We start from the raw sequence: 26336 nt of genomic DNA, 5'->3' as shown, positions 1-26336 counted from the left end.
CACACATCCATGCAAGATTATTTTGCCATTTAAAAGAAATCCTGCAACTTTTATATATTTGCCAACAACGCAGGATCTGGTCATTCATCTGAAATCATGGTTTGTAATCATTTTAACTCCTAGCTGTCTGTACTGTTCTAATCATGTGCATGAAGCCATGACCTAATCCATTGGAGAGCTCAACAAGACGCTTTGAAAATATATTGATACTGGGGCACCTGGGTGGCACAGTTGGTTAAGCATCTGACTCTTGGTTTTGGCTCAGGTCATGATCTCAGATTCCTAATCTCAGGAATCTCAGGGTCGTGAGCTCGAACCCCGTGTTAGGCTCCGTTCTCCTTGTGGAGTCTTCATGGGACTGTCTCTCCTTCTCCCTCTGCCCCTCCCCCTGCATGCTCTCTCTCTTTATCTTCAAATGAATAAATAAATCTTTTTAAAAAAAAAGTGTATTGATGCCAATGGGCAATTTCTTGCAAGGTTGAAAGAGGCATTTTAATCTAAAGCTCATTTCTTGATTTGTACTTGCCAGTATTTGTCTACTTTTCTTCATAGGTTGTAGGACAGGAAAGGACATAGGCCCTGGAGTCAGACTAGCCTAACTTAGAAGCCATCAGTTTACAAATGAGTCAAAACCCTGAACTCAGGTTCATAAGTGAGGATCCCCCTCAACAAGGCTGGGACCATTTCTCTGCTGGCTCTGCTTTGGCATGTTGTGCCATTCAGCCCTGACTGAGTCATCATGGCCAATTGTAGGCATTTGGTAGCATTTGACAACTACCTTAGGACCTACCTGCTTCCCAAAGATGTGCCTGGCCAATAGAGAAGCACAATTCCTGCATTACAGTCAGACCTATGGATATTTGTTTACCCTTATTAAAATGTCTATATATTTTATTGCATATAAATGAAAGTAAAATGGCTGTCTTTAGGTGCAAAATACTCCTATGGCAGGATCCCAAAATGTATTCACACTATGTCTTTTTTTTGAGCGGGTGTGAGGGGAGGCGGGGGCAGAGAGAGAGACAGAATCCCAAGCAGGCTCCATGCTCAGCATGGGCTGAGCACGTGGGCTCAATCTCACGACCCCGAGATCATGACCTGAGCTACAATCAAGAGTTGGACGCTGAACTGACTGCGCCACCCACGGGCCCCAACACATTAATATTTTTTAAAACGATTACTCCCAGTTTCACCAATATGCTGCTGTGGTTTGTACGGAAATTAAAAAATTTTATAACATTTTTACATGTCTTACCTGATTTAACATAATTTAATTTTAACAACGATTTTATAAGGTAATCAGTTTTACAGATGAGATCATTGAGATCAAGTGTACTCTGTCGTTAGTGGCAAACCCACAGATAGGTAGGATCCAAGATTTCCTGACTCCAAGACAAAGGAGGCATATGCTAGTCAAGGGGGCATAGTTTGCACATCTGGAAAGAGAATCAAATTCATGAAGTTGCATACATTCATAATGTACTGGTGTCCGCTAAAAACTATGTCTCTTGAGTGATTTGGCCCTCTAATAATTGCTTTTATTAAAACTGTGTATTTAATCTCCTCTAATACCTGCTTCCATAGTAACTAGGTCATTTTATACTCATTGTGCTGTCCTCTCACATTTTCGTCTGTCCCTTGGCGTCTCTTACCATTTGCTTTTATTTTTCCTCCCCATTCTGACTCACTTTCACTGTGAATCCCATCTTTATTCAACTCTTTTCATCTATTCCTTGATTCTGGAATTTTCCTCTGACCTCATGATTTGATGACTGCTTCCCTAACCCAGTGAACTGAGCATATTATGCTGGGAACAGCAGGCCTTGTTTTCATTTTGTTTGCGTCTACATGGCACCCTGTGCTGAACCGTGTGATTCCGAGAACACCCATTGGAGGAGGCTGCGGCAGGGAAATAGAGGCCTAAGTAGAAAAAGAAGATGGGGAACTGGCATTTCATCTCAAAAATAAGAATGAAGAAGGAAACTGGTCTAATTAGACCTGAACTAACTAGCAACCCGGCCTCCAGGCAGATTTCCTGAATGGCTGCTTTCTGGGAGTGAGGCTTTGGAAGATTGGGGGATGTGGCCTTGGAGGGGCACAGTGGCAGATGGGAGCCCAAGGTCAGCTGCATGTCTCACTTCATGAGGTCAGTGTTCTTTCCCCTGAAAAGAAGAAGTTAGCTCCTGGATATGGGGCTGTGCCTTTTCCTAAATTCACTAGAAGTTTCCCAACTCAACCTATTATCAACTAAAATGGATTTCAAATTATTGTTTTCTCCTAGAATATAAGAAGATACTAAAGACGTCTGTTGTCTTGAAAAGTCTAAGCAGCCGGAACTGTCTGTTCCATGGTACATGTCCTCTCACACTGCCAAGAGAGGGGAAGATTGAGAGTTTGCCTACGAACTAAGTTTAAGCACTACTTGTTCGATTCCTGGACCCAACTGAGTTAGGGAGCCAGAGGACCTTAGAGGTTCCTACCATGGCTCTTCTGGAACCCTAACCCCTAGGGCAGGGGTCAGCTTACCTTCTGTGTCCATCTCTTAAATCTGTGCTTGGAATTGAAGCTAGCTCCCCCCCCCCCCCCCCCCGCAAGATTGATTTATTTGAGAGAGAGCGTGGGCATACGAGTGGGGGAGGGGCAGAGGGAGAGACCCTCAAGCTGACTCTCCTGCTGATTGCGGAGCCTGGGGCGGGCCTCAACTCACCAGTTCTGGGCAGATCACGACCTGAACTGAAACCAAGAGTCTGTCGCTTAACCAAGGGCGCCCGTGGAGGCGCCCCCCTGCTGCTACTTCTTGATGTAGACAGTTGTTCTAGGACTTTGACTGAAAGTACATGGGCCACATGTAAGCATACATATCTACTAGCAGAAATAAATGACAGTGTTTACCCCCTTTCAATGACCTGCTTAACATTATTGTACTGAGTCTACAGATAGTCTCATAGGTTGCTGATGTCTGCATAGAACTGACACAGTCTTTCTGAGGGATAATTAGTAGTTTTCAAAATGTTCACGCCCTTGACTCTGGAATCCAGTGTATAGGAAATCATCAAGATTTTGCCTAATGATTTTACTAGGAGATGTTCACTGTAGCTTCCCAGTAAACAGAGTAAGTTATCAATCATACATGAGACAAAATACTGCATAAACATCAAAAATATGTAAATGTGGCTGGGTTTTTAGACATAAAGGATCTTCATGAATCCTGTTGAATAAATCAAGTTCACAACAGTAAGTGCATATAAATATATGCAAGAAAATGTATACATATGCATAGAAGAAATAATCAGAAAGGATGGACCAAAATGATAATTATTTCTGGGTAGTGTGATTAACAGTCATTTTAATTAATAAGGGATAATTTTATTTTTCTATCTTCTACAATGAACAGGTGTTGCTCATGAAAAAGAAGATTATTTATTTATTTAAGATTTTATTTATTTATCTGACACAGAGGGAGACAGCGAGAGCAGGAACACAAGCAGGGGGAGTGAGAAAGATAGAAGCAGGCTTCCTACTGAGCGGGGAGCCCGATGTGGGGCTCAATCCCAGGACCCTGGCATCATGACCTGAGCTTTACGAAGGCAGACTCTTAATGACTGAGCCACCCAGGTACCCCGAAAAAGAAAATTATTTAGCATTGAAACTGGCCTCTGGAGTAGATAGATGGGGCAAGAATCTGATGAACTTGGACCAGCAAGAGGCTGCTGTCATTGATGTGTGTTGGTGTATCAGCAGTGACACAAGGGGCTGACGGTACACTGTTAATTCAGACAAAAGGATGTGGGTACAAGGGACTCAAGAGTGGGGTCAGCTTGAGAAGAGCTTTGCAGATTGGTTCATATTTTTATTCTCTTTACCTAAAATGTCCTGATATTGTAGGATAATTATTTACCTTTCATTTTGACTTTAGATAAACTCTATTTTTAATTGTTTTCTCAAATAATAATATATATACAAAAGAATATTTACAAAGTTTAAAGTGTAGAAAATACTCATACCCGAAAATCCAGTGTCCCGGAAACGGAGCATTACCATTAGCCCTATAGAGATCCTTTGTTAAGTTCCCTGTCCCCATCTACACCCACTCCACCTCAGAGAAAATCCTGGCCCTGAAATATTTTTATCGTAGTGTTGCTTTTCTTTATAATTTTATTTCTAAACAATATTTTATTTAGTTTTGCATGTTTTTGGTCTTCATATGGCTGAGATTATATTTTATTATTCTTTTGCAACTTATGTTTTTCACTCAGTGTTTTGTTTCTGAGTTTTATCCATGTAGGGTGTCGCTTACTCACTTCACTGCTGTCAGTCGTGCTGGTGTAAATGCATCACAGTATACTATGTGCCTTCTCTGTTTATGGACTTTTGCATGATCCACAGTTTTTGCTACCATGAAAGTTCTTATTGATAACCTCTGGTGCTCATATATGAGTGTCTCAGGTATATACATAGGTGTAGAATTGCTGGATGGTAGGGTGTGTGAACTTCCTAGATCATGTTAAGTTATTTCCCAAGTTATTTGTCTGTCTTTATATTCTTGCCAGCAGAGTATGAGAGTTTCCGTGCTCCATGTAGTCATCAACATTTGATGTCAGACTCTGAACTTTTTACTAATCCAGTGGATGTGAAATGATTTAATTTGTATTTCCCTAAACATCAGTGAGGTTGAGCATATTTTCTTGGGTAACCCTTTGTGATTTCTTCCTATAGCAAATCTGTTTTGGGTCTTCGGGGCCATGTTTCTGTTGGGTTATTTCCATTTTTTAGCCTGGTTTGTAAGAATTCTGTTTATGCTGGGAACTCATCTTTTGCTAGTTATACAGATGGGAAAGACCTTCTTCCATTTAGTGGCTTGTTTTTTAATTTCCATATAGTGTGTGTGATGAAGAGACATTTGTCATTTTATTCACCCTTTCTTTTATGATTTGCCTTTTTTTGTGTCTTGTTAAGAAGTCCCTTCCTACCTAGAGGTTCATAAACCCTACTGTCTTCTAAAGTGCTTATAATTTGATCTTTGTGAATCATGTGAAGGTGTCCAATTTTATTTTTTCTACATGGATAACTATTTGTCCAGGGACAGCTTACTAAAAGATCTTCCTTTCCCCACAGATTTATAAATGCCAGCTCCGTCATAGCTCATGTCCTAAGTGAAGCTTCCATATATGTGGGGGCCTGTTTGCTCAATCCTTCAGAGAACATACATGTTTGAGGTATCCAGATGCCAGGGGGCTCTACTAGGGAACATCAGTTTTTTCGACCAAAAGGCATTTTTCTCACAGAACAAGTTAGAAGTGGTGCTGTTCCGGGGTCATCGTGCGGCACAGTGATGTCCTCAAGAAGCCAAGCGCTTCCCTGTTTCCCTCCACCGGCATCAGTTTGTCTCTGATGTCTCCCCACAGCTGCTGCTGCTGCTCTAGGTTTCGAATCCACACGATTTCCACGTCCAAAGTGGAAAAAAGTCACAGTGCTGTCTTATCTCCAGCTTCTTTTGGGCCACCCACGTAGTGTGCATTCAAGTTGCTGGTTCACACAGTCCCGCTCAGGGTGAGGAGTCTCAGCGGGCTCATTTTGCCGTCCATCCAGTGCTGAGTGTCAAGGCTGCTTGCCTCCCAGATGCCTGTGGGCAGCGATGGTACTAATTTCCAGGTCACCTTCCTCTCAGGGTGCAGTCCTGTGGGGATGCAGATCCCCTCTCCTCCTTGGGTGGCCCTAGGCTTTGTCCTCTGCCCCCTGCCCCCCCAGGGGACAGTGAACACCGAAGCTGGAATTCGTCTGGGTGGCAAATGTGGAACTAAGGAAAACTTCTTTTGTTTACACCTCTGGCTTCCCACTTTGATGTAGTTCCTTTGGCTTCTTAGTATTCTTTACTTTCTTGGCAGCTCATTACACATTTAGAAAGATTTTTTTTTTCTGGAATTTTTGGTTGTTTTTTATTTCATTTATTTATTTTTTAAAGATCCCATTCATTTATTTGAGAGAGAGAGCACACACACGAGCTGGGTGTGGGGGGCAGAGGGAGAGGGAGAAGCAGGCTCCCCACTGAGCAGGGAGCCCGACATGGGGCTTGATCCCAGGGCCCCGAGATCATGACCCAAGCTGAAGGCAGGTGCCCAACTGACTGAGCCCCCAGGCGCCCCAGGAATTTTTAAATTGTTTTTTAGCAGGAGGGTCTGTCAGTGTATCTAGTTTATCTCCAGACTGTGGAGACACAAGTTGGCTAAATTCATTTTTTTTAATTGCATTATGTTTTGTCCCTCTTGCCCAAAGGTTTGTTGGAGACTGAAGCATTGCAAGGACGAGATGATGACACAGTAGCCAGTGCCGACTTCTCTAGCATGCTGTCTGAGGAGGAAAGAGAAGAATTAAAAGCAGAATTAGTTCAGGTATGTTTGGTCATCTTACTGTTGTTCTGTCTGTCTCAGGATCTTAGGAGTTAGTGTTAGTTTTGTCTAAGTCCCATGTTATAATTATGTTGTTTTTCATGTATTTATTTATTTATTGAGAGAGCGCCAGCAGGGGTGGGGAGCAGGGCAGGGTGGGGGGAGAGAGAATCTTAAGCAGGCTCCACAACCCAGCATGGAGCTCCACGTGGGGCTCGATGTCATGACCCTGAGATCATGACTTGAGCTGAAATCAGGAGTCGGATGCTTAACCGACTGGGCCACCCGGGCGCCCCTGTTGTCTTTCATTTAATAAAATTTAATAAATGATTATTGTAAGGTAATTCATTTTTTTCTAGGATGTTTTTGTAATTCTAGTTGTCTATTATCCACTGGTTGTAGTAGAAAAAGGAATAGCTATGTTGCTTAAGCAACAATGACAATTAGCTGTAAATATGCACCTCTTATTCTTTTTAATTTCACAATATTATGGGAATCGTAATCACTTACAGACCTGATGAATTCTTCCAAGACCTTGCTGTAAGTACAGGTGCAAAAGCTCCTTTTTAAGAGCAGTTCTTGCTTTAGGTCAGCAACTTAGCTCAACAAATACTTTGTAGTGATTTATTTCTGTAATTAAAAAGTCAGTCATAGGGCGCCTGGGTGGCTCAGTCGGTTGAGCGACTGCCTTCGGCTCAGGTCATGATCCTGGAGTCCCGGGATCGAGTCCCACATCGGGCTCCCCACTGGGCGGGGAGTCTGCTTCTCCTTCTGACCCTCCCCCATCTCATGCTCTCTCTGTCTCATTCTTTCTCTCTCAAATAAATAAAATCTTTAAAAAAAAAAAAAAAAAAAAAAAAAAAGTCAGTCATAGAAGCACCTAGACTTCTTAAGTTGTGTACTCGTTTGCCGAAGAATAAAGCTCTGGGGGCAGAAAGGAAAGCTATGGTGAATGCAGGTTTCCTTAATTCTTGTGTAGTTTCCGTGGGCCTCTGGACTTAGAGGTGGGCAGGATGCCTGGCTCATCAGGAGTACAACTTTTGTTACAGCCAATTGCTTACAGCACCCACTAACCCTTAAACACTTTCCTAATGAGCGGTTACATTGTGGGAGGAAAGCAGTGGAGAAAGGGCGCTTTTCAAAGAGAAGAAGCAGTAGGGCCAGAGGGATGAGGCCCATATCCCTCCCCATTCTGTGTCCCTGGTTCCGAGGGTCGGAAGCTCCTCCTGGTCCAGCCAGAAGCAGGGCTCTGGGCTCAGTTGCAGGCTGAGGACACAGCTTTGAGCTCCACCTCACCCTCACCGTGCTTGGTCCGCTCCAGGCTCTTCAAGCTCTCTCTAATCCTCTGGCGGTGTTTGTTTAAGAGCTTATAATAATATTAAAGACTTTTTAGGTGCTTTCACAAAGCACACCCAAAAATAACTTCATTGTAAAATGAAAAAGCAGCTTGTTCTTCTGGTACAACAGAAATTATTTCAGTAAGCACAGTTCCTCAGATCAAATAGCCTGGTTCTTGAGCCGGGTCTGTCTGTGGCCACTGATCTAGAACCACCCAGTCGACTTCCAGTTGGCTGCATATGCCGGCACGCGCCGACCGAAGTCAGCTATGGAGGAAAATGTCCTAGCTCCATGTTTTCTTACGGTCCGGAATTCTGGTTCATGACCAGCTTGTTCATGTCACTTGTGATGTCCAAAAGTTATATTCCGCAGACTGGTGTCAGCTAACTGATTCTAAGCTAAAATTTAATTCCTTCACTGTTATAGTCCAAGTTTAAGTTTAGACAAAACCTCTGTAGCCGACCAACCTTCAAAAAATGCCTTGAGTTTTCTGGGTTCTAGGACTGCTCGGGTACACACACACACACATATATCAGTGTGTTTTTGTGTGTGTTCGTTATTTTCTAAACGGTCAACAGTGAGCGTGCATTACTTTTCTAATCAAGAAAAAGCGAGCCTTGGTTCTAAGTGGATGCTCCCGTAATACGAAAAACCAGTGCTGTTTCCAGAAATTCCTGTCTCACTTGGCCACATTACTAAGCTTCCAGCACATCTCATTACTAAGACTCTTGAGCCTGACTTCTGAAAGTAACACGAGACCCCGTTACTATGTTCAAGTTACCAGGATTCATGTTCTCATCCCTTAGAGTGCTTCCTCTCTCTTATTTCTGGATTCTTCAGAAATGAAGAAGTCCTGCATGTTGCGAGAGTGGCATCGTGACTCCCAGAGGAACATGGGCGCAGCTGTGTGCCCAAGGCCCAGTGAAAAGCAAAGGAAATGTATCTTTGCTGTTTTTTCTCTTCACATTTCCATTTCTTCTCCCTCCACCTCAGGCCACCTCTGCATAATGCTCATCCTTTTCTTAAGTCTGCTTTCCCTGCCCTTCTGCAAATGCATGCTGCTGCTGCTGCTGTGTGTGTGTGTGTGTGTGTGCGCACATACACACACTTGCTCACACAAGTGTGCATGCACACTCACATACCGACCCCAAACCAGGTTCTTTCAGATCACATATGCATTCAGATTAGCTCAGATGCTAGTGTTTCATTACAGCAAGGACACACAGGGAGCAATCTCTTCAGTCCCACAAGTGGCCCTCCAAAGACCAGAGACGGTTTTTAGATAGCCCAGCTTCCTCAGCTCTCCACAGACATTCTTCCTGGGCACCTGGTCGCAAGCAGCCCCTCTCTGTGCCTGACAGAAGATCCAACTCGATTCATTTGCCACTTGGATAACAGGACACCTCACAGGGCAGCCCAGGAGATTGCCTTTGAGTCAGGCGATCACTGGTGGCCATGACCAAAAGCAAGAGCTTTGTGTACGAGGACTTCTTATCTCTGACTCCCTTGCTTACAGGGGGTCTAGGAATGTGCCAACGATCCAGTCTCCTCCTCAATGTGCTCCTCTCCTTCCTGTCCTCAGATTCTCCCGCTGTCTCGTGACTATGTTGGATCCCTCCCTCCTGCTTTATCCTGCACTATTTTGTTGCTTATATGCCCAAGAGGATGCCCTTATACTTTGGGCAAACTCATAACTGCACTCATCCACACAGCCAACATATCGTTGTGTGCTACTGAGTGCTGGCAACAGAAGATCCGTCCTTATGTCAGGAGACCTAAAATAAGCCAGTATCGTCCAAAAGGCTACATCTTAGATGAAGTTTACATTTTAAAAGAGGAATCTGTTATTAACACAATTTAGTCTTTAGTTTATTATTGTGATCATGTGGTATGTGTGTTTTTAAAAGTTTCTTCATTGTGAGGCCAGTATCACCTCTGATCTGCTGCAGTAGTCTGTGTATAGAAGGTATACAATTAGATTTATAATGAACTTGAATTATTTTATAGCTTAAAGAAATATTTACTTTTTTTAAGTTTATTTTTTTAGTAACCTCTACACCCAACTTGGGGCTCAAACCCCATGACCTTAGGATCAAGAGACACATGTTCTACCTTCTGAGCCAACCTCGTGCCCCAAAATATTTTCATTTTTGAATACCAGAAGTTGAATATGCTTTCTTGCAAACCTTACCAATATATAAAGACATACTATTTTATTTCAGCTATTTGTTCTCACTAGCTCCTGACATCTTTTTTGAGGTCTTTACACATCTTTGTTTTTTTTTTTTCTCTCTCTCCCTTTTTATTTTAAGATTTTACTTATTTGAGAGAGAGAGAACACAAGCAGGAGGAGGGAAAGAGGAAGAGGCAGACTCCCTGCCAAGCAGGGAGCCCAACGCAGGGCTCCATCCCAAAACCCTGAGATCATGACCTGAGCCAAAGGCAGACGCTTAACAGACTGAGCCACCCAGGTGCCCCTCTCTCTCTCTGTCTTTGAATAAACTTGCTCACTCTTTCTGTGCTGCTCCCATCCTATTCTACTTTTACTTCACTAAGCCTCATGTTACTCTTTGTATTCCATAACGTGCATGGGCTTTTGAAAAGGATGAAATGTTGGGATTAGTACTGTAAATTTATGATGATATAACCATCAAATACTGCCAGTGTCCTCTAGATAAAATGACTCAAGAAAAATAGTCATTAATAGGAGTAGGAAAAACACCAGGCAACATGATCAAGTAGGCAAAGCCAATTTTCAGGCTTCCTTCATCTCCCTTTGGGCTCTTCTCCCTTCCTTTGGTGTGTGATTCCCCAGGAAGAACACAGTACCCTCAAGCCACCTGTCTCGTAGACTTACAAAGAAGTGCCTTGGGCTCTGGGCCTCTCTCTCTTAGTTGCTTCCTTCAAGGCCTTCTTCATTCTTTCTGGACTCAGTAGTGAACAACTGAAGTGTTCATAATTAGTAATGTCTTATTGTAATATCCTTCTGTATCAGAGTCCTTCAGAGAAACAGAACCAATAGAGATTTTACAAGGAATTGGCTGATGTGATTATGGAGGCTGACAGTCACAGGATCTACAGTCAGCAAGCTGGAGACCCAGAGGAGCTGATGGTGTAGCTCCAGTCTGAAGGCCAGCAGGCGCGAGGCCTAAGAACAGCTGATATTACAGTTTAAATCTGAAGGAAGAAGAACAGTGTCCCAACTCAAATGCAGCCGGGCAAGAAGAGTCCCTATTTTTTTTTTTAAAAGATTTTATTTATTTATTTGACAGAGAGAGAGACACAGTGAGAGAAGGAACACAAGCAGGTGGAGTGGGAGAGGGAGAAAGCAGGCTTCCTGTGGAGCAGGGAACCCAATGTGGGGCTTGATCCCAGGATGCTGGGATCATGACCTGAGCCAAAGGCAGACACTAAACGACCGGGCCACCCAGGCGCCCCTAGAGGAGTTCCTATTAACTGAAGGAAGGTTTTGCCTTTTTGTTCTATTTAGACCTTCAACTGATTTGACGAGGCCCACCCACTTTGGGAAGACAATCTGCTCTACTCAGTCTACCAATCCAATTGTTAATCTTATGCAGGAACACACTCCTGGGTACACGCAACACGATGTTTGACCAAATGGCTGGGCATTCTATGGCCCAGTCAAATTGACACATAAAAATAACCATTGCACTCTCTCAAGTAGTATCTGGATTTTAATCTTAGTTCTTAGGAGTCTTCGCCAAAGGCATGATTAGCCAGGAGAGGAGGCTGGCCTTGAAGCAGTGGATGCAAGAGACCAAATGCTCTTACGCCTAAGCATTATACTGATGATTTAATAGTTTATGAAAGTATTTCTTTGTCTGGATATAAGTTAGATATTTTATGTAACCTAGCAGATAAAATTGGAGAGTAAATTTTCAATCTTCTAACATAAATTTCATTTTGAAGATAATTCATTAGCTAGTTCAGATTAATTTATAATTTTTTGCATTTTTTAGTGAGGTATAAAATTAACTATTTTAATATAAAATTAACTGTTTTAAAGTGAACAGTTCAGCAGCATTTAGTGTACTTACAATGTTGTGTAACTACCACCTCTAGTTCCAAACTATTTTTAGCACACCAAGAAGAAACCCCATATTCGTTATGCAGTTGCTTCCCATTTCCCCTTCTGCATTCTGTATCTTTGGATTTACTATTCTGTATATTTCATATAATAGATGACCTTTCATGTCTGGCTTCTTTCACTTAGCCTAATGTTTTTGAGGTTCATCCACTTTGTAACATGTCTCAATACTCCCTTCCTTTTTATGGCTGAATACTCCATTTTTGTGTATACTGCAATTGTTGATCTGTTCATTCTTTGATGGGTATTTCAGCTGTTTTCACATCTGGCTATTGTGAATGGTGCTATTATGAGCATGTGTATACATGTATTTGTTTATATTCTTTGGGGAATATACCTGGGAGTGGAATTGTTGGGTCATATGGTAATTTTAGGTTTAACTTTTTAAGACACTACCAGACTCTTTTACAAAAAAGAGGCTGAGCCATTTTCCATTCCTACCTGGCCATGTACATGGGTTCCAATTTTGCTACATCCTCCGACACTTGTTATGTGCATGTTAATTCATATTTAAATAATCAAGTTTAAATATCTAATCTTAGGCATAAATATTGGTCATACAAGGAGATCTTCTAGGGAGTCAAGAAACCAAAGAACCAGACTATTAGTTTATAATAAAGAAATGATTAATTTAAAATTAAAGGGGAAAGAGTATATTAAATATTTCAATTAAAGACTTCTGCACTCTACCTCATCCCAAAAAGAATTTGATGTGGCTTACAGAGGTACTTATGATATCCGGTTTCCATACCACCTGCATCAGAGTAACTGGGAGCACTTGTTAAATAATGTATGTAGCCTGGCCCTACCAAATTGAAGATATCAGAATCTCAGGGCATTAAAAGGGGCATACATCTGGAATCTGCATTTTAAATATGCCCAATGAGTGACTTTTATGTAAACTGAAATTGAAAACCACTGGTGTAACTAGACCAAAAAATCTCTTTAGTCAAATGAGGGGCACAGCGCTCACCATGAGCATGGTGAGTGCTGTGAATTGTGCAAGACTGTTGAATCACAGGTCTGTACTTCTGAAACAAATAATGCAACATATGTTAAGAAAAAAGAAAAAGAAGAAGATAGCAGGAGGGGAAGAATGAAGGGGAGTAAGTCGGAGGGGGAGACAAACCACGAGAGACGATGGACTCTGAAAAACAAACTGAGGGTTCTAGAGGGGAGGAGGGTGGGGGGATGGGTTAGCCTGGTGATGGGTATTAAAGAGGGCACATTCTGCCTGGAGCACTGGGTGTTATGCACAAACAATGAATCATGGAACACTACATCAAAAACTAATGATGTGATGTATGGTGATTAACATAACAATAAAAAAATTTACAAAAAATAAAATACTTGTGATTAAAGGCTTTGCTGTGGGGCAGAACTCTCTGTTCTGTGTAAAGAGATGTGGTTCTCATTTTCATTCTTGCAAGCTAATATAATTTAAGATTATGTGTTTTTTCAATTTCTGGATTTGCTTGTAGATTTTTTTGGCATATATTTAGATCACTGATAAATATACCGAAAGCTTCAAGAAATGTGTCTCAGCATTTCATTGAAATGATGAGAATTTCATTAAAAAACCTGAGAATAGACCCAACTGAGTAACCAAGTTCACGTTTCCATCATTAAAAGTCTATTCCTTACAAATGCTTTTTAATGTGTGCTTCCATGTTTAAAATGTTAAGGCATGGGACTTCATTGTTCTTTCTTTAGGTTGGTGTTTGGTAAATTGCACTTCAGTGTTTCTCTTCACTTTTGGGGGATCAAGGATTTCATTAGAAAACTATGAATCCCTTACCTCCCTCAAATAACTAATGAATCTCCTACTGCCCCCCCCAATTTTAAGTAAATTTCTAGGGTCCCACAGATAGGAGGTTGAGAATATCAAGATGTTTAAACCTCTTTCCTCTTCTCTACATCTGTAAGTTCTTTCTGCCAGGTAAAAATTGTCCCATTATTTTTATTACACAGTGAAAACCACATTTATACCCAATGCATAAAAAAACCCCAAGACTCCCAATAATTTCAGTCACTCAAAACATATTATGTATGCAAAAGAAAGCAGAAAAGGTCTTTTTACAGAATAAAAGACTGCTACAGAAAGAGAGCTAGAGATACAACCTTGAGAATTAGTAGGCCACAGATTAAACACAGGAAGACACATTGACAAAGGTGAAAGAGTGGAATGTGACGTGATAGCAAAAGAATAGAGGGTTTAATTTTACAGTAACTGTGTGTTCTCATTTAATGAGGAGACTAAAAGCATGACTGCCTTTAGCGGTCCCCAAGTAGACTCCTTTTGCAGCAATGAGTGTATGTCTGCATACTGAAGGCCTGCTCATCAAGAAAAGACAGTGCTGACTATAACATGTTTATGGAATGTGTAATTCATTTTAGAAAGATTTCTGTGAGCATTAGAAAACTGTCCCATAGACATAAGAAATGGATAATGATAGATTACTAGGACATTTGCTGATATTAAAAACTCCAAGAGATTGTTCTTTTCTACCGTGGTCTTTAAGATGCTTCCGACTTGGAATTATGCCTATTTTGCTTAAGTGATTATTTATGTCCGTGAAGCTTCACAACACTATTCCGATCTGTCCACCATTGGGGTAAAATCTTCCTTGCACTAGTAAAAAGGCGAAGGTACTTGTCTTTCTTGAGAGGCTTTTCTAGCAGCTGTATCTCTGGTAATCCAAGGAACACATTTGCATGATGACTGATGGTGTTAGTGTAAATGTGGTTTGTGGTCAGAAGTAGAGCAATACTCTGAATGTAAATGAGACACAGCTGCCACATTTGTAAAAATAAGAAATCTAGTAAAAATGTCAGGCTTTTTATGACCCCTATGCATGTGGGATGCTACGGGAGTACTAACAGTTTTCTTCTGGCTTCACAAAGGAAGTCACAGTCATTTGTACTGTTCAGAAAATAACGATGTAAATTTAAGCAATCTTACCAGGGCAATACATTATAAAATATGACAACAGAATAAAATACAGTAATTGAAATCAAAGACTTCATGGAGTTTCAAATTGATTTTCATAGGTTATAGCAACACTCTCTAAAATCTGGGCTTTTTACAGAACTGCTTTGTTAGAAATTACATTTGCAAGAGCAATTTTTGGCATGTGACTTATTTTATAACTAAGTTTGTACCTTTTGACCTTCTTCACCCATTTCATCCACCCCTCCCCCCCGCACCCCTCCCCTCTGGCAATCACCAATCTTTTCTCTGTATCTATGAGCTTGTTTTCATTTGCTTTGGTTTTTCTCGATTCCACATATAAATGAGATCATATGGTATTTGTCTTTCTCTGTCTGATAACATTTCACTTAGCATAATACCCTCAAGTTCCGTCCATGTCACAAATGGCAACATTTCCTTCTTTTTTATGGCTGAATAATATTCCTGTGTGTGTGTGTGTGTGTGTGTGTGTTTGACATTTTCTTTCTCCATTCATCCATCAGTGGACACTTAGCCAGTTTCTATATCTTGGCTATTGTAAATAATGCTGCAATGAACATGGGGGTGTATGTATCTTTTTGAGTTGATGTTTTCATTTTCTTTGAATGATTACCCAGAAGGAAAACTGCTGGGTGGTATGGTGGTCGTTCTGTTTTTTTGAGGGATCTCCATACTGTTTTACATAGTGAGCAAGAGCAATTTTATGAGATTTGCTTTTCTGCTAACACCTGGGAAAGAGGAAATATGTCCATATATAACCTTGTACATGAGTGTTCATAGCAGCTTTATTTGCATTGGCCAAACCCAAATGTCCTTCACCAGGTGAATAGGTAACACACTGTCCATACAATGAAATACTAGTCTTCAATGAAAAGGGAAGAACCCCTGATAATGCAGCAACATGGATAAATCTCAAAGATCTCAAATAATTAGACTGAGTGAACAAAGCCACACAAAAATGAGCTGTGGAGTGAAAGAAAGATCAGCAGCTACCTGGAGGAGGGGAGAGAAGAGAGAGGGGAGGGCTTACAAAGAGGACCTAGAAAACTTGTGGAGGTGATGGATGTGTTCGCTGTTTTGATTGCAGTGATGACTTCACAAGAGTAACACACATGTCAAAACTTACAGACGATACACTTTAAATGTGGGCAGTTTATTGTACATCAATTACTTGTCAATACACAGTGAAAAAGAAAAGGCAGCACAAATCATGTTCTTGCATACATGCTCTCCTCCCTTGTTCCTCCCTTCCTGATGCATTAGCTTGGCAAAAACCAGTGTCTGCTCAGCCTGTGCCTGCAGCAATGCAGCGATGTGTGATGGGCAAAAAATAAATACACAGCACCGACCAGTGACACTTGAAGTTGCCTGTAGGAGAAAGGCATACAGTACAAAGCCAATTTTTTTGTTCAAAAATTATATCTATGAACAGTATTAAAAAAAAAAACATTTGGGGGGAGCACCTGGGTGACTCAGTTAGTTAAGCATCCGACTCTTGATCCCGGCTCAGGTCTCGATTTCAGGGTTGTGAGTTCAAGCCCTGAGTTTTTGTTTTTGTTTTTGTTTTTTTAAACCTTTGGAAGATTAGAAGCCAAAAAATTGAGTGGTAGCTATTTCCTGGTGGGTTATAGGTAATCATTCTTGTTTATATTTTGCTCTTTGAGTGAATTTTTTATAAGGAGCAGTGATTACTTTTATAATCATTAAAACTAAAATAATCTGAGGGCACCTGGGTGGCTCAGTCGGTTAAGCGTCTGCCTTCGGCTCAGGTCATGATCTCGAGGTCCTGGGATTGAGCCCCGTGTCGGGTTCCCCGCTCAGCGGAGAGCCTGTTTCTCTCTCTCCCTCTGCTGCTCCCCCTTCTTGTGCTCTCTCTCTCTATCTGTCTCTCTCTGTGTCAAATAAATAAATACACAATCTTTAAAAAAAAAAACAAAAAACTAAAATAATCTGTTTCTGTTTTAAAATACCAGACCGTCATGTCGGTGGGCTGCGTTTGCTATAGTTAAGCGAGGGCCTGGTAATAGGACAGTGTGCAGAGAGTTGCTTTGGAGCACCGAGTGCTTTGCAGGTGTGTGTTTCAGCTGCCCTCACATCTTTCCACACCGCTTTCCCTCCCATCTGTAGCTAGAAGACGAAATCACAACGTTACGGCAAGTCTTATCAGCGAAAGAAAGGCATCTGGTTGAGATAAAACAGAAACTTGGCATGAACCTGATGAATGAATTAAAACAGAATTTCAGCAGAAGCTGGTACGACGTGCAGACCACGACTGCGTAAGTATCCCAATGGAACGTTTAAAAAATCACCGCTGTCTCTCACCTCTTCTGGGTTTGTATGTATGTATGTATGTATGTATTTATTTATTTATTTATTTATTTATTTATTTATTTATCCTTTGAGGCTGATTTGGTACTTGTGGCTAGGAAAAATATTTTCTCTAGAAATAAAATAAATGTGACTAATCATTAAATACATTGCATGGGGCGCCTGGGTGGCTCAGATGGTTAAGCGTCTGCCTTCGGCTCAGGTCATGACCCCAGGGTCCTGGGATCGAGTCCCGCATCGGGCTCCCTGCTCCTTGGGAGCCTGCTTCTCCCTCTGCCTCTCTCTCTCTCTCTCTCTCTCTGTCTCTCATGAATAAATAAATAAAATCTTTAAAAAAAAAATAAATAAATACATTGCATGATGCAGACTCTAAAAAGTAGCTTCATGAAATTAAACTGTTGACCAGACGACTTTTATGGGTTTGTATTTTTTCTCTGTATTCTATATTTTTAAGCATTTGTTAAATAGATTTTTTTTTTCTTTATGTTTTCTCATACAATTCTAAATGGACTGATGCTTTTTCCTCAGAATACTTGGGATTCACTATGGGTTTTCAGTTTCTATACCAGGTGGTTGGCAGGTTTAGTACAGACTTGTTGCCCATTAATTTAAAAAGAAGTGCTTATACTTTGGGGATGTGCTTTTCATCCCTTCTACTCTAGGGAATATTTAGAGCTGGGATAAGGCCATGTGAGATAATAGAAAAATATATGTGTGTGTGTGTGTGTGTGTGTGTGTGTGTGTGTGTGTGTGTGTGTGTATTGCTCTCTATCCCTGGTTCCTGACACAGAGTCCCTAAATCTCTTGGAATTTCCAGAATAGCAGCAGTATCCTTTGTTCTAATGAGGTGACTCTCAGTGGCTCTGGGATGGGGGAGCTGGTCACCAGAAAGACCAAGCCATGATTAGAAGCTTGGACTTGCAGCACTGTGCCTCCAGAGAGGGGAGAGGGGGCTGGAAATGAAGTTAATGACTGGTCATACCCTTATGATGATACCTCCATAAAAATCCCCAAAACATGGCATCCAGAGAGCTTCTGAATTGATAAACACAGAGAGGTGCTGGGAGAGGGGTGCACCAGAAGAGAGCATGGAAGCCCCACAGCCCTCCCCACATACCTCGCCCTGTCTGTATCCTTTGTCATATCCTTTTATAATAAGCCAGTCATCTAGTAAGGAAACATTTTCCTGAGTTCTGTAAGCCACTCTAGCAAATTAATCAAACTCGAGAAGGAGGTCCTGGGAACCTCCGATTTATTGCCCATTGGTCAGAAGCACACAGGTGATAACCTGGACTTGCCATTGGCATCTGAAGTGGGATGAGGGGGGTGCTCTTGTAGGATTGAGCCCTTCACCTGTGGGAGCTGACACTCTCTCCAGGTATGCGGTGCCTTAAAATTTAGGACACCCAGCTGGTGTCACAGAATTGCTTGGTGAGGGAAAAAGCATGTTTCTGATGTCGGATGTGTTGTGAGTGTGGTAGTCGGCCCAAGAACAAAGGAAACAACAGGAAAAGTGAGTTTTTCCTGCTCACACCACCAGAAATGGTTTTGGCTTCCCCATTATCTTTTTGTCTGGTATTAGGCAAGATACAGAATAACTTTGGGTATTCTGCAATCATACTTTTATTGGATTACTTTTTAAATACATGAAATATTCAACTATTGTGGTGCTTCTCTAATGATTTAAAACATTTTGCTTGCCAGGTGTTCTCGTATCAAAGGGAAGAAGGTACCCACATCATGATGTAATTTTTCTTTTTTCGTGAGTTGGGGGCTAGAGGCTGATGGAGAAAGTTCCTATCCCTAGCCCTAACATTAGCCCCTAGTTTTTGTCTTTGTGTTATGCATTTTCTTCCCTGGCATTATCCATTGGATGGCAAAGTTATTACATTCCTAATATTTTAGTGGAAATCAGTTTTTCTCCCGGACATAGATAGGCCTGGCAATAGGAGTAAGTACCAGTGATGAACAGCAGTTACTTCCGTTTTGCTGGCGGGCAGCTTTGCATGCTGGTTACTGAAAACTAAGTCCTAAGACCTCAGTGAAGGTGCCCTTCGTATGAAGAGTTCCATCTAAAAGGAACTTGACGTCTCCCCACTCTGCTTCCCCTCGGCTCCATGTAAAGGAGAATGTTCCTTTCCCCTATCACAGCCTGGTAGTCCTGTCTGCTCCTATGCTGTGTCCCCCAAGAGCTCATCCAGACTGTGTCAGGGCACAGCCCAGAGTAGGGCAGGATGGAGCCAGGGAGCCCATCGAGTTATCTCCAGAGGCAGATTAACCTTCCCCAACCCGATGGTGACAATTATGGAAGACGATAAGAGACTGCATGGTGGTGTTTATCAATTTAAAATAGATATTGCCACACTATATGAACAATCTCCTATACAGGAGAGCTGGATTTTAGGCGCTTAATTAAATGAGCTTCTCCATCAGTAGTTTTGGCTTCTGTCTTTGCACTTTGGTGGCTTAGACCACTTAGTGGCCCTGACAGAGTGAGGCGGAGTGAGCTCCAGTATCCCGGTCCTGGGCACCTCCTGCCACACTGATCTGCACTTCCTTCTGGGGTGTAAGACCCAGGCAGGATCTTTCTGCTTGGCCTCCCTAACCACACTGCAGGAGTGGGCTAAGCAAACAGAGGGCAGGACGACTCCGGCTCCCCCGTGGCTGATGGGAGGGACGGAGCAGCCCGTATCTGGGCAGAGGGTACATCAAGTTTGCCCTAGGTCTGAGGGGGCAGGGTGGGGAGAGATTCACAGTCGTCGGAGACGTGGAATTAGAGTGAGCAAGTTCAAGGAGGGTGGGTAGCCTCCTCCCACACGGGAGAATATATAGTCTCTGGGTTTTCTCATGTTTGAAAAACAAGTTGGTTTTATAGTCAGGCAGTCTAGTTAGTATCAAGCTTTTTGTCGAATGAGTAGATTTATTCCCTAGGGTTACGGAGTTGAAAGATTAGTCAGGAAGACAGAGTTTGGTTTTTGTTTGTGTGTATTTTACGAGTTATTCCAAATAAGCAGTTAAATGGTAGGTAGAGGAGTGATGTGAAGGAAAATAGAGTGTTATGTACGAAGCAGGAGATTGAACCCTGTCTGGGGTCTCAGGGAAGGTTTTTCAAGGCAAGAGACGGATGCTTCAGCAGGCCAGGGGGTGCAGGGGGAGCCTGCTGGGGGAGGCCCAGCCTGGTGATGGCCACAAGGAGAGAAGCCTCCCTCTCCCCCAGGAAAGCAGTCCAGTTCATTAGTGTTGTGGCGACCACAGGGAGAAGTGGCCGGGGCTTGCGCAAGGCCTCATGGTGTCTGTTAATAGAGTTATTCTTACTTCAGAGGCACTAGAAAGCCATTCAAAAGGTCGTGACAGTTCATTTACCCAACAAGTCCTTACGTGTGTCTACTATTAGTCATTATTACCCTGGAGCTAATCTGAGCCCTCGGGATGTGGGACTCAACAAGATGGACAAAGTTCTTCCTAGCTTCTTAAGAGTGTTGAAGGAGAAAGGAGCATGAAACCCGTGACAGAGCCGCCGTAGGAAGAGCTGTCAGGAGTACCGTGATGAGAACAGCGCAGGGTGACAGGCTAGAGGAGAGGGCAGGGGCCACTGTGACAGAGTCCTCGTCAGGGAAGTTCTGTCCTAATGCTGTCCCGGAACGTCACTCGGAGCTGACACCCGAGTGACCAGAAGGATCCCGTCTTGTGATGATGCAGGGGAGAGCTTTGGGGCTGAGGCAAGAGTTGCTGCAAAGACCCCGAGGCCAGAAGTGGGTTGGTTTGCAGGGTAGTGAGAGGGGTGGAGGTCTGGGCCTGGGGGGCCTCCCAGACCGTGGGGAGGACTGGGGATCTTATTCTAAGGGCTCTGGGTGCCACTGGAGGATTTGAAGCAGGAAGTCATCTGTTCCGATTCACCTTTAAAAAAAAAAAATCACTCTGGTTTCTTTGTGTTATACAGAATGGGGAGAGGTGGGAGTGGAGACCAGAAGATCCTTTCTGAGACTGTTGTAGTAGTCCACGTCGGTGACGGTCGTGAGGGACAGAGAGGGGACAGGATCTGGAGGCCAGGCCAGGGGGATTTCCCAAAGGTTTGGGGGTGAGAGAGGAGGCAAACAGAGGGATCAAATGTGACTGTTGGGTCTTTGACGGGGGCAGCCAATGGAGCATTGGGACTGTGTACAGCAGTGGGCATTACATGCATCACGGCTAAGCCCATGGGCTCTGGACTCCAGTTGCTTGGATTGAAATCTAGGTCCCTAGCATAGGTGAGATGAGATGCTATTAGTACCTATCTCATAGGTAGTGAGGATTCAATGAGTTAATATTTGTAAAGCAGGCAGAAGGGCATCTGATCCCTTGTAGGCCTGTTTGCTGTTCTAGAAAACAAGTCTGGTGGGGAGACTCAGAATTCTGTTTTGGTGACAAACAGGTTTCTATGTCGAGAGGGCCGCTCGGAGGAAGAGTCAGGGATGGAAATAAACATGGGGAGTCATCTGCGTATTGATGTCATTGAAAGCTACAGGACTACACGAGAGTTCTAAAGACACTTTAATAAATGTGGATGATCATGGACTCCTCACTCTTTTAGGGATGATGTGAGCCTGCCTTTGTAAGGAAGAATCAATCCTTTCTTAAGAGGGAGGCATAAGTGTATCAGTAACATAATTTCAGGAGTGCACCTTTCTCCCACCCTCTTTTCTTGGCTGCCGAGGTGGGGGTGGGGAAAGGTCTTAATCACATGGTGGGGGGGGGCTTGGTTACAGAATCTGTTTTCCCCGTGAATTAATTAAATCCCTGCTGTTAGTGCCATGGTACCCATTCTAGGACAAGATCTACACCTCATAGGATGAAAATTTTGATGTGAGGAAATGAGGAGCTGGGTAGGGTTAGGTTGGGTAGAATTAAATTTCAAAGCACTAAAAAGAATTTTAGCTGTCAGAGGATTGAAGGTAATTCCCAGAGGCAATACTTTGCATACTGATTAAGCAATCATGACCTATTTAGTTTGATTTATACTGAAAAGAAAATCTATGATATGTTAATGAAGGATCTTGGCATATTTTAGTCTATGGTAGGATTCAAGTAGGAATAGGACTGGATGAGTAGAAAGAATTGCACAGCATACTGAAATTATCCCCTTTATGGAAAGATAACCATACAGTAGCAGGTCAAAAGATATCTGTATTCGGGGTTTGTTGTTGCTGTTGTTTTTGTCATAGTTTTGTCTTGCTTTGATTTGAGAGACTTGAAGAACACACACCAAAAATTCCTACCACCTCCTTTTTTTGTTGTTGTCTTAAGGGGTTTTGTTGTTGTTTGTTCTCTGCTGCTTTTTTGTGTTGTCTTTGGTCTTTAAAGAGGCATGGGGGAGGTGGGAGGCTTTGGTGTGTTAGAGGTAGGGAGGACACAGGAGGAGAAATTGAATCTCTTCTGTAGGTAGAAGGAGTAGGAATTCAGAAATGCAGCGTTCTCATGGGCTATTCAAATGGATAGGCTTCATTTTAGTAAGTGTTGAGCCTTCGGTAACCCATGACATTTCTCCACTAATAATCCCCCCTCTAAGCTGTGCTACAGACCAAATGGTAGGTCTGCCAAAGGGAGAAGGTTTTGGGAAGGAATTTAAACCATTCCATCCCTTTGCAATAATTAATAACGTCATCCTTATAAAGAGTAAAATGCAGCATTAAAAAATGCGCGGTGGTTGAAAATTGAAGTTTCGTTTGTGATTTATTTACTCTTTGATTTTGTGCTTCTTAGACTTCCAAAGCATTACAGTCAGTAATGACTATTACCTCTTCTTTTATGAGGAGCCCCTTGTAGCACCGGTTGAGTTGGGAAGTGCCAGTGAAGATGAAAGACCTAATTTCAAAAGACACACATAGTCGATCTCTCAGACAGCTGTTTATTCTGCTTACCTTTTGCCTTTCATCTTATCACACAAAGCAGGAAGTAGGCTCTTCTTTTCCAGGTTCAACTGGTAAATCTCTTTTGGTAACATGTTTAAGGAACCTTCAGAAGAAAATAAGCCTAAATACTTCTGTGTCTTTGGTGAGATGCTGCATGGGCAACTGTTAAAACAATAATCTTCTTAAAATCCCGTAACAGAAAATGTATTTGTGCTATCCAATATCTTCTTATCAAAAGACTTATAATTTTTAATTCTTCTATTTGTGTGTAAAAAAAATGCTTTAAGTCAAAACGTTTTAGAAGATATACTTTCTCCTTTTGATTACTGACACTACTTTCAAATCAGTAAGACATGACAAGATGAACTGCATGAAAAGTCAATAGAATGCCTTTTATTTGGTTTGCAGAGAACCTTACCTCTCCCTACTGAAGATCCCCTTGTCAGTGTGCCGGCCAAACAGTTCAGCTGTTCTGGCCAGTAAATGTTATCCATTCCTTGAAGAAGATGTAGCTTAGGGGCGCCTGGTGGCTCAGTGGTTAAGCGTCCAACTCTTGGTCTTGGCTCTGGCCCTGATCTCAGGGTCATGAGATCAAGCCCCACATTGGGCTCCCTGCTCAGCAGGGAGTCTGCTTGAGAGTCTCTCTCCTTTTCCCTCTGCCCCCCTGCTCGTGCTTTCTATCAAAATAAATAAATCAATCTTAAAAAAAAAGAAAAAGATGTGGTATACACACACACACACACACACACAATGGAATATCATTCAGCCATGACAAAGAAGGAAATCTTGCCTTTGAACAACATGGACAAATCTCAAGGGCATTATGCTAAGTGAAATAAGTCAGAGAAGGACAGATACTGCATGGTATCATTCATATATGGAATCTAAAAAAATTTTTTTAGAAAGAAGTCAAATTCTTAGAAGCAGAGAGCAGAAGGGTAGTTGCTAGGGGCAGTGGAGTAGGGGGAAAAGGGGACGGTTGGTAAATGCAAACTTCCAGTTACCAGATGAATAAAAGTCTGAGGATCAAATGTACAACAGTGACTCTAGTTGATACCTGTATTGTATAATTGAAGTTTGCAAAGGGAGTAGGACTTAGATGTTCTCACCAAAATATATATGAAAACATGCGAGGTGAGGGCTCTGTTAATTAAGTGGGAGGAATTCTTTCACAGTGTATATGTATATCAAATCATTACGATGTACACTTTAAATAGCTTGCAGTTTTGTCATTCATACCTCAGTAAAGCTGAAAAGAAAAAGGCTATCCATTCCAGCCAAACGATCTCTGAAAAGTAAAGCCTGTGTTCCCATTGACTTTCTTTTTTTTTTTTTTTAAAGGATTTTAGTTATTCATTTGAGACACAGAGATACAGAGAGAGAGAAGAGAAAGCATGAGCAGGGAGAGAGGCAGAGGCAGAGGGAGAAGCAGGCTCCCCGCCGAGCCAGGAGCCCGATGTAGGGCTCGATCCCAGGACCCCGGGACCATGACCCGAGCCAAAGGCAGATGCCTAACCATCTGAGCCACCCAGGCGCCCCTCCCATTGACTTTCAATGAAAAGTAGAAAGTTTACTTATGCCCTAAATTTAAAAAAAAAATCTCCCAGTAACAAATCTTGAATGAATTAATGCATATGAATATGTGGTAAGTGTGAGCTACTATTTGCTAGCATGGTTACACTTTTACCAAAAAAAAAAAAAAAAAAAAAAAAGGTTCAGCCCTGGACCAGATTCCAGCCTTGTTGGGACCCGCAGGCTCCTACACAAAGCTACTGTTTGCTGGAATCACTTTGGAGCCCACGAAGACAAATTGCCCTTGCCTCGAGGGCAGGCTTCCGTGGCCCTCCTCCAGAGTCGGGAGCCGCACCCTGCAAAGTCCTGACTCTCTTCTGTCGCTGAAGTCTGGCAGTCAGCCTGGACTCTTTCCTTCCTCTGGCCTCCTGTGGCTCTTACTCTGGGGTATCCAGGCCCTGGGGACACAGGGATGTTGAATGAGATGCAGCCCCTGCCCTCAGGAAGTATAGGCAGGTCACAGGCAGACTGGAAACCCGTAATTACAACAGAGTGAAAAATGTGTTTGGAAAGAGCTGTGCAAAGTGCCTCACAGGAACACAGACGAAAGGCACATAACGCAGACTTCTGGGAGCATCTGCTCCCATCTTTCTGCCTCCCAGTGCACAAATGACAGCAAGCTGAGAGTCCCGTAACATTTTGACGTTTATTTCAGGAGAATGTAGTTGTCTCCTGTTTCATCAAGGATGTAACTCAGCAATGGTGTAACTTTATATTTAGCTTGAGAGACATCATCTAAAATGCTAAATTACCATTTCCATTTAAATTACAGGGTTGTCAAGTCAATCAGAAGGTTGGTGTTTACATTGTTTTTCTTTATTTCAATATTATTGAATGTAATTTTAGGAGTTTTAGGAGTACAGACTGTGTACCGAATTCCATGGCACAATAAAGAGAATAAGATGTAAATACAACGACATCCTTCAGCGTTTTCAGTGGCCTGACAGGAGGGTCTTTTTTCAAGATGTGGGCGCCTTGCCTCTAGATAGGGATATGTATGACTTCATTCAGTTTTAAGCTCAAGCCCAATTAGAATGCAGTGTAAGCTTACAGGGTCTGTGCGGTACACAGCTCCAGGGGGACCCTTGGCTTACACTGGATGTGAGTAGTGCTTCTTAGAGCTTTTAAGTGCTCTGAGCCCCATGGCCTATTTCTCTCGGGATCCCCGGTTACTTTGTTCTGGGAAACCATTTCTTCCCATATCACACTCTCTCATTGCCCCCTTCCCCCTAAATCTCTTTCCCTCAATTACTGGTCTCTATGTAATGTATGTAGGATGGCTGGTAATTGTTTTTAAGAAATGTGGTCGTTAGTCTAGGGAGGAGAGGTGTAAAAATGTGGGGAAAGAGGTACATCTTAGAAGTCTTAAGATGCAGTATTATTACTTTTCTCCACAAATACTTGCACTATAGACAGCTGACCTCACTCACCTCCAAATGTCTGTCATCTCCAAGGCAAGGAGACGTTCTGCAGGAAGGCAGGCACACTCATCCTAGCCCTGTCTCTGTCTTTAAAAGGTCACACAGTTCTCTGGGCCTCAGTCCCATCATCTGTAGTCTGAAGAAATTGGACTCTAGTGCCTTCCAGATTTAACATTATGTAATTCTCAGAAATAAAGAGTAAACAGTCCTAAAAATCCCTCTTCAACACTCCTTTGAGCTCTCCAGATGGTTGATTTTAAACTTTAACATTTCACATGGGTATAGAGTTGCATTTTTCACGGTGAGGACTTAATGTCACTAATA

At 42.4% G+C, this 26336-nt stretch overlaps 1 protein-coding gene across 6 annotated transcripts in view; it reads left to right on the top strand.

Annotated features, from left to right (window-relative positions):
• The window catches only part of TPD52L1 (TPD52 like 1), a 98226-nt gene that overhangs the window by 56954 nt on the left and 14936 nt on the right, over nucleotides 1-26336 (top strand). For all 6 annotated transcript variants that reach the window (XM_027603131.2, XM_027603127.2, XM_027603126.2 and 3 more), the window contains exons 2-3: nucleotides 6274-6389; nucleotides 16931-17079. In XM_027603131.2, the coding sequence (XP_027458932.1) occupies nucleotides 6274-6389; nucleotides 16931-17079 (265 nt within the window). The remainder of the gene's footprint in view (nucleotides 1-6273; nucleotides 6390-16930; nucleotides 17080-26336) is intronic.

Source organism: Zalophus californianus, chromosome 7 (assembly GCF_009762305.2).
Source record: "Zalophus californianus isolate mZalCal1 chromosome 7, mZalCal1.pri.v2, whole genome shotgun sequence".
Lineage (NCBI taxonomy): Eukaryota > Metazoa > Chordata > Mammalia > Carnivora > Otariidae > Zalophus > Zalophus californianus.
The sequence above is the reverse complement of the archived record's forward strand: the minus strand, read 5'-3'. Positions and strand labels throughout refer to the sequence as shown.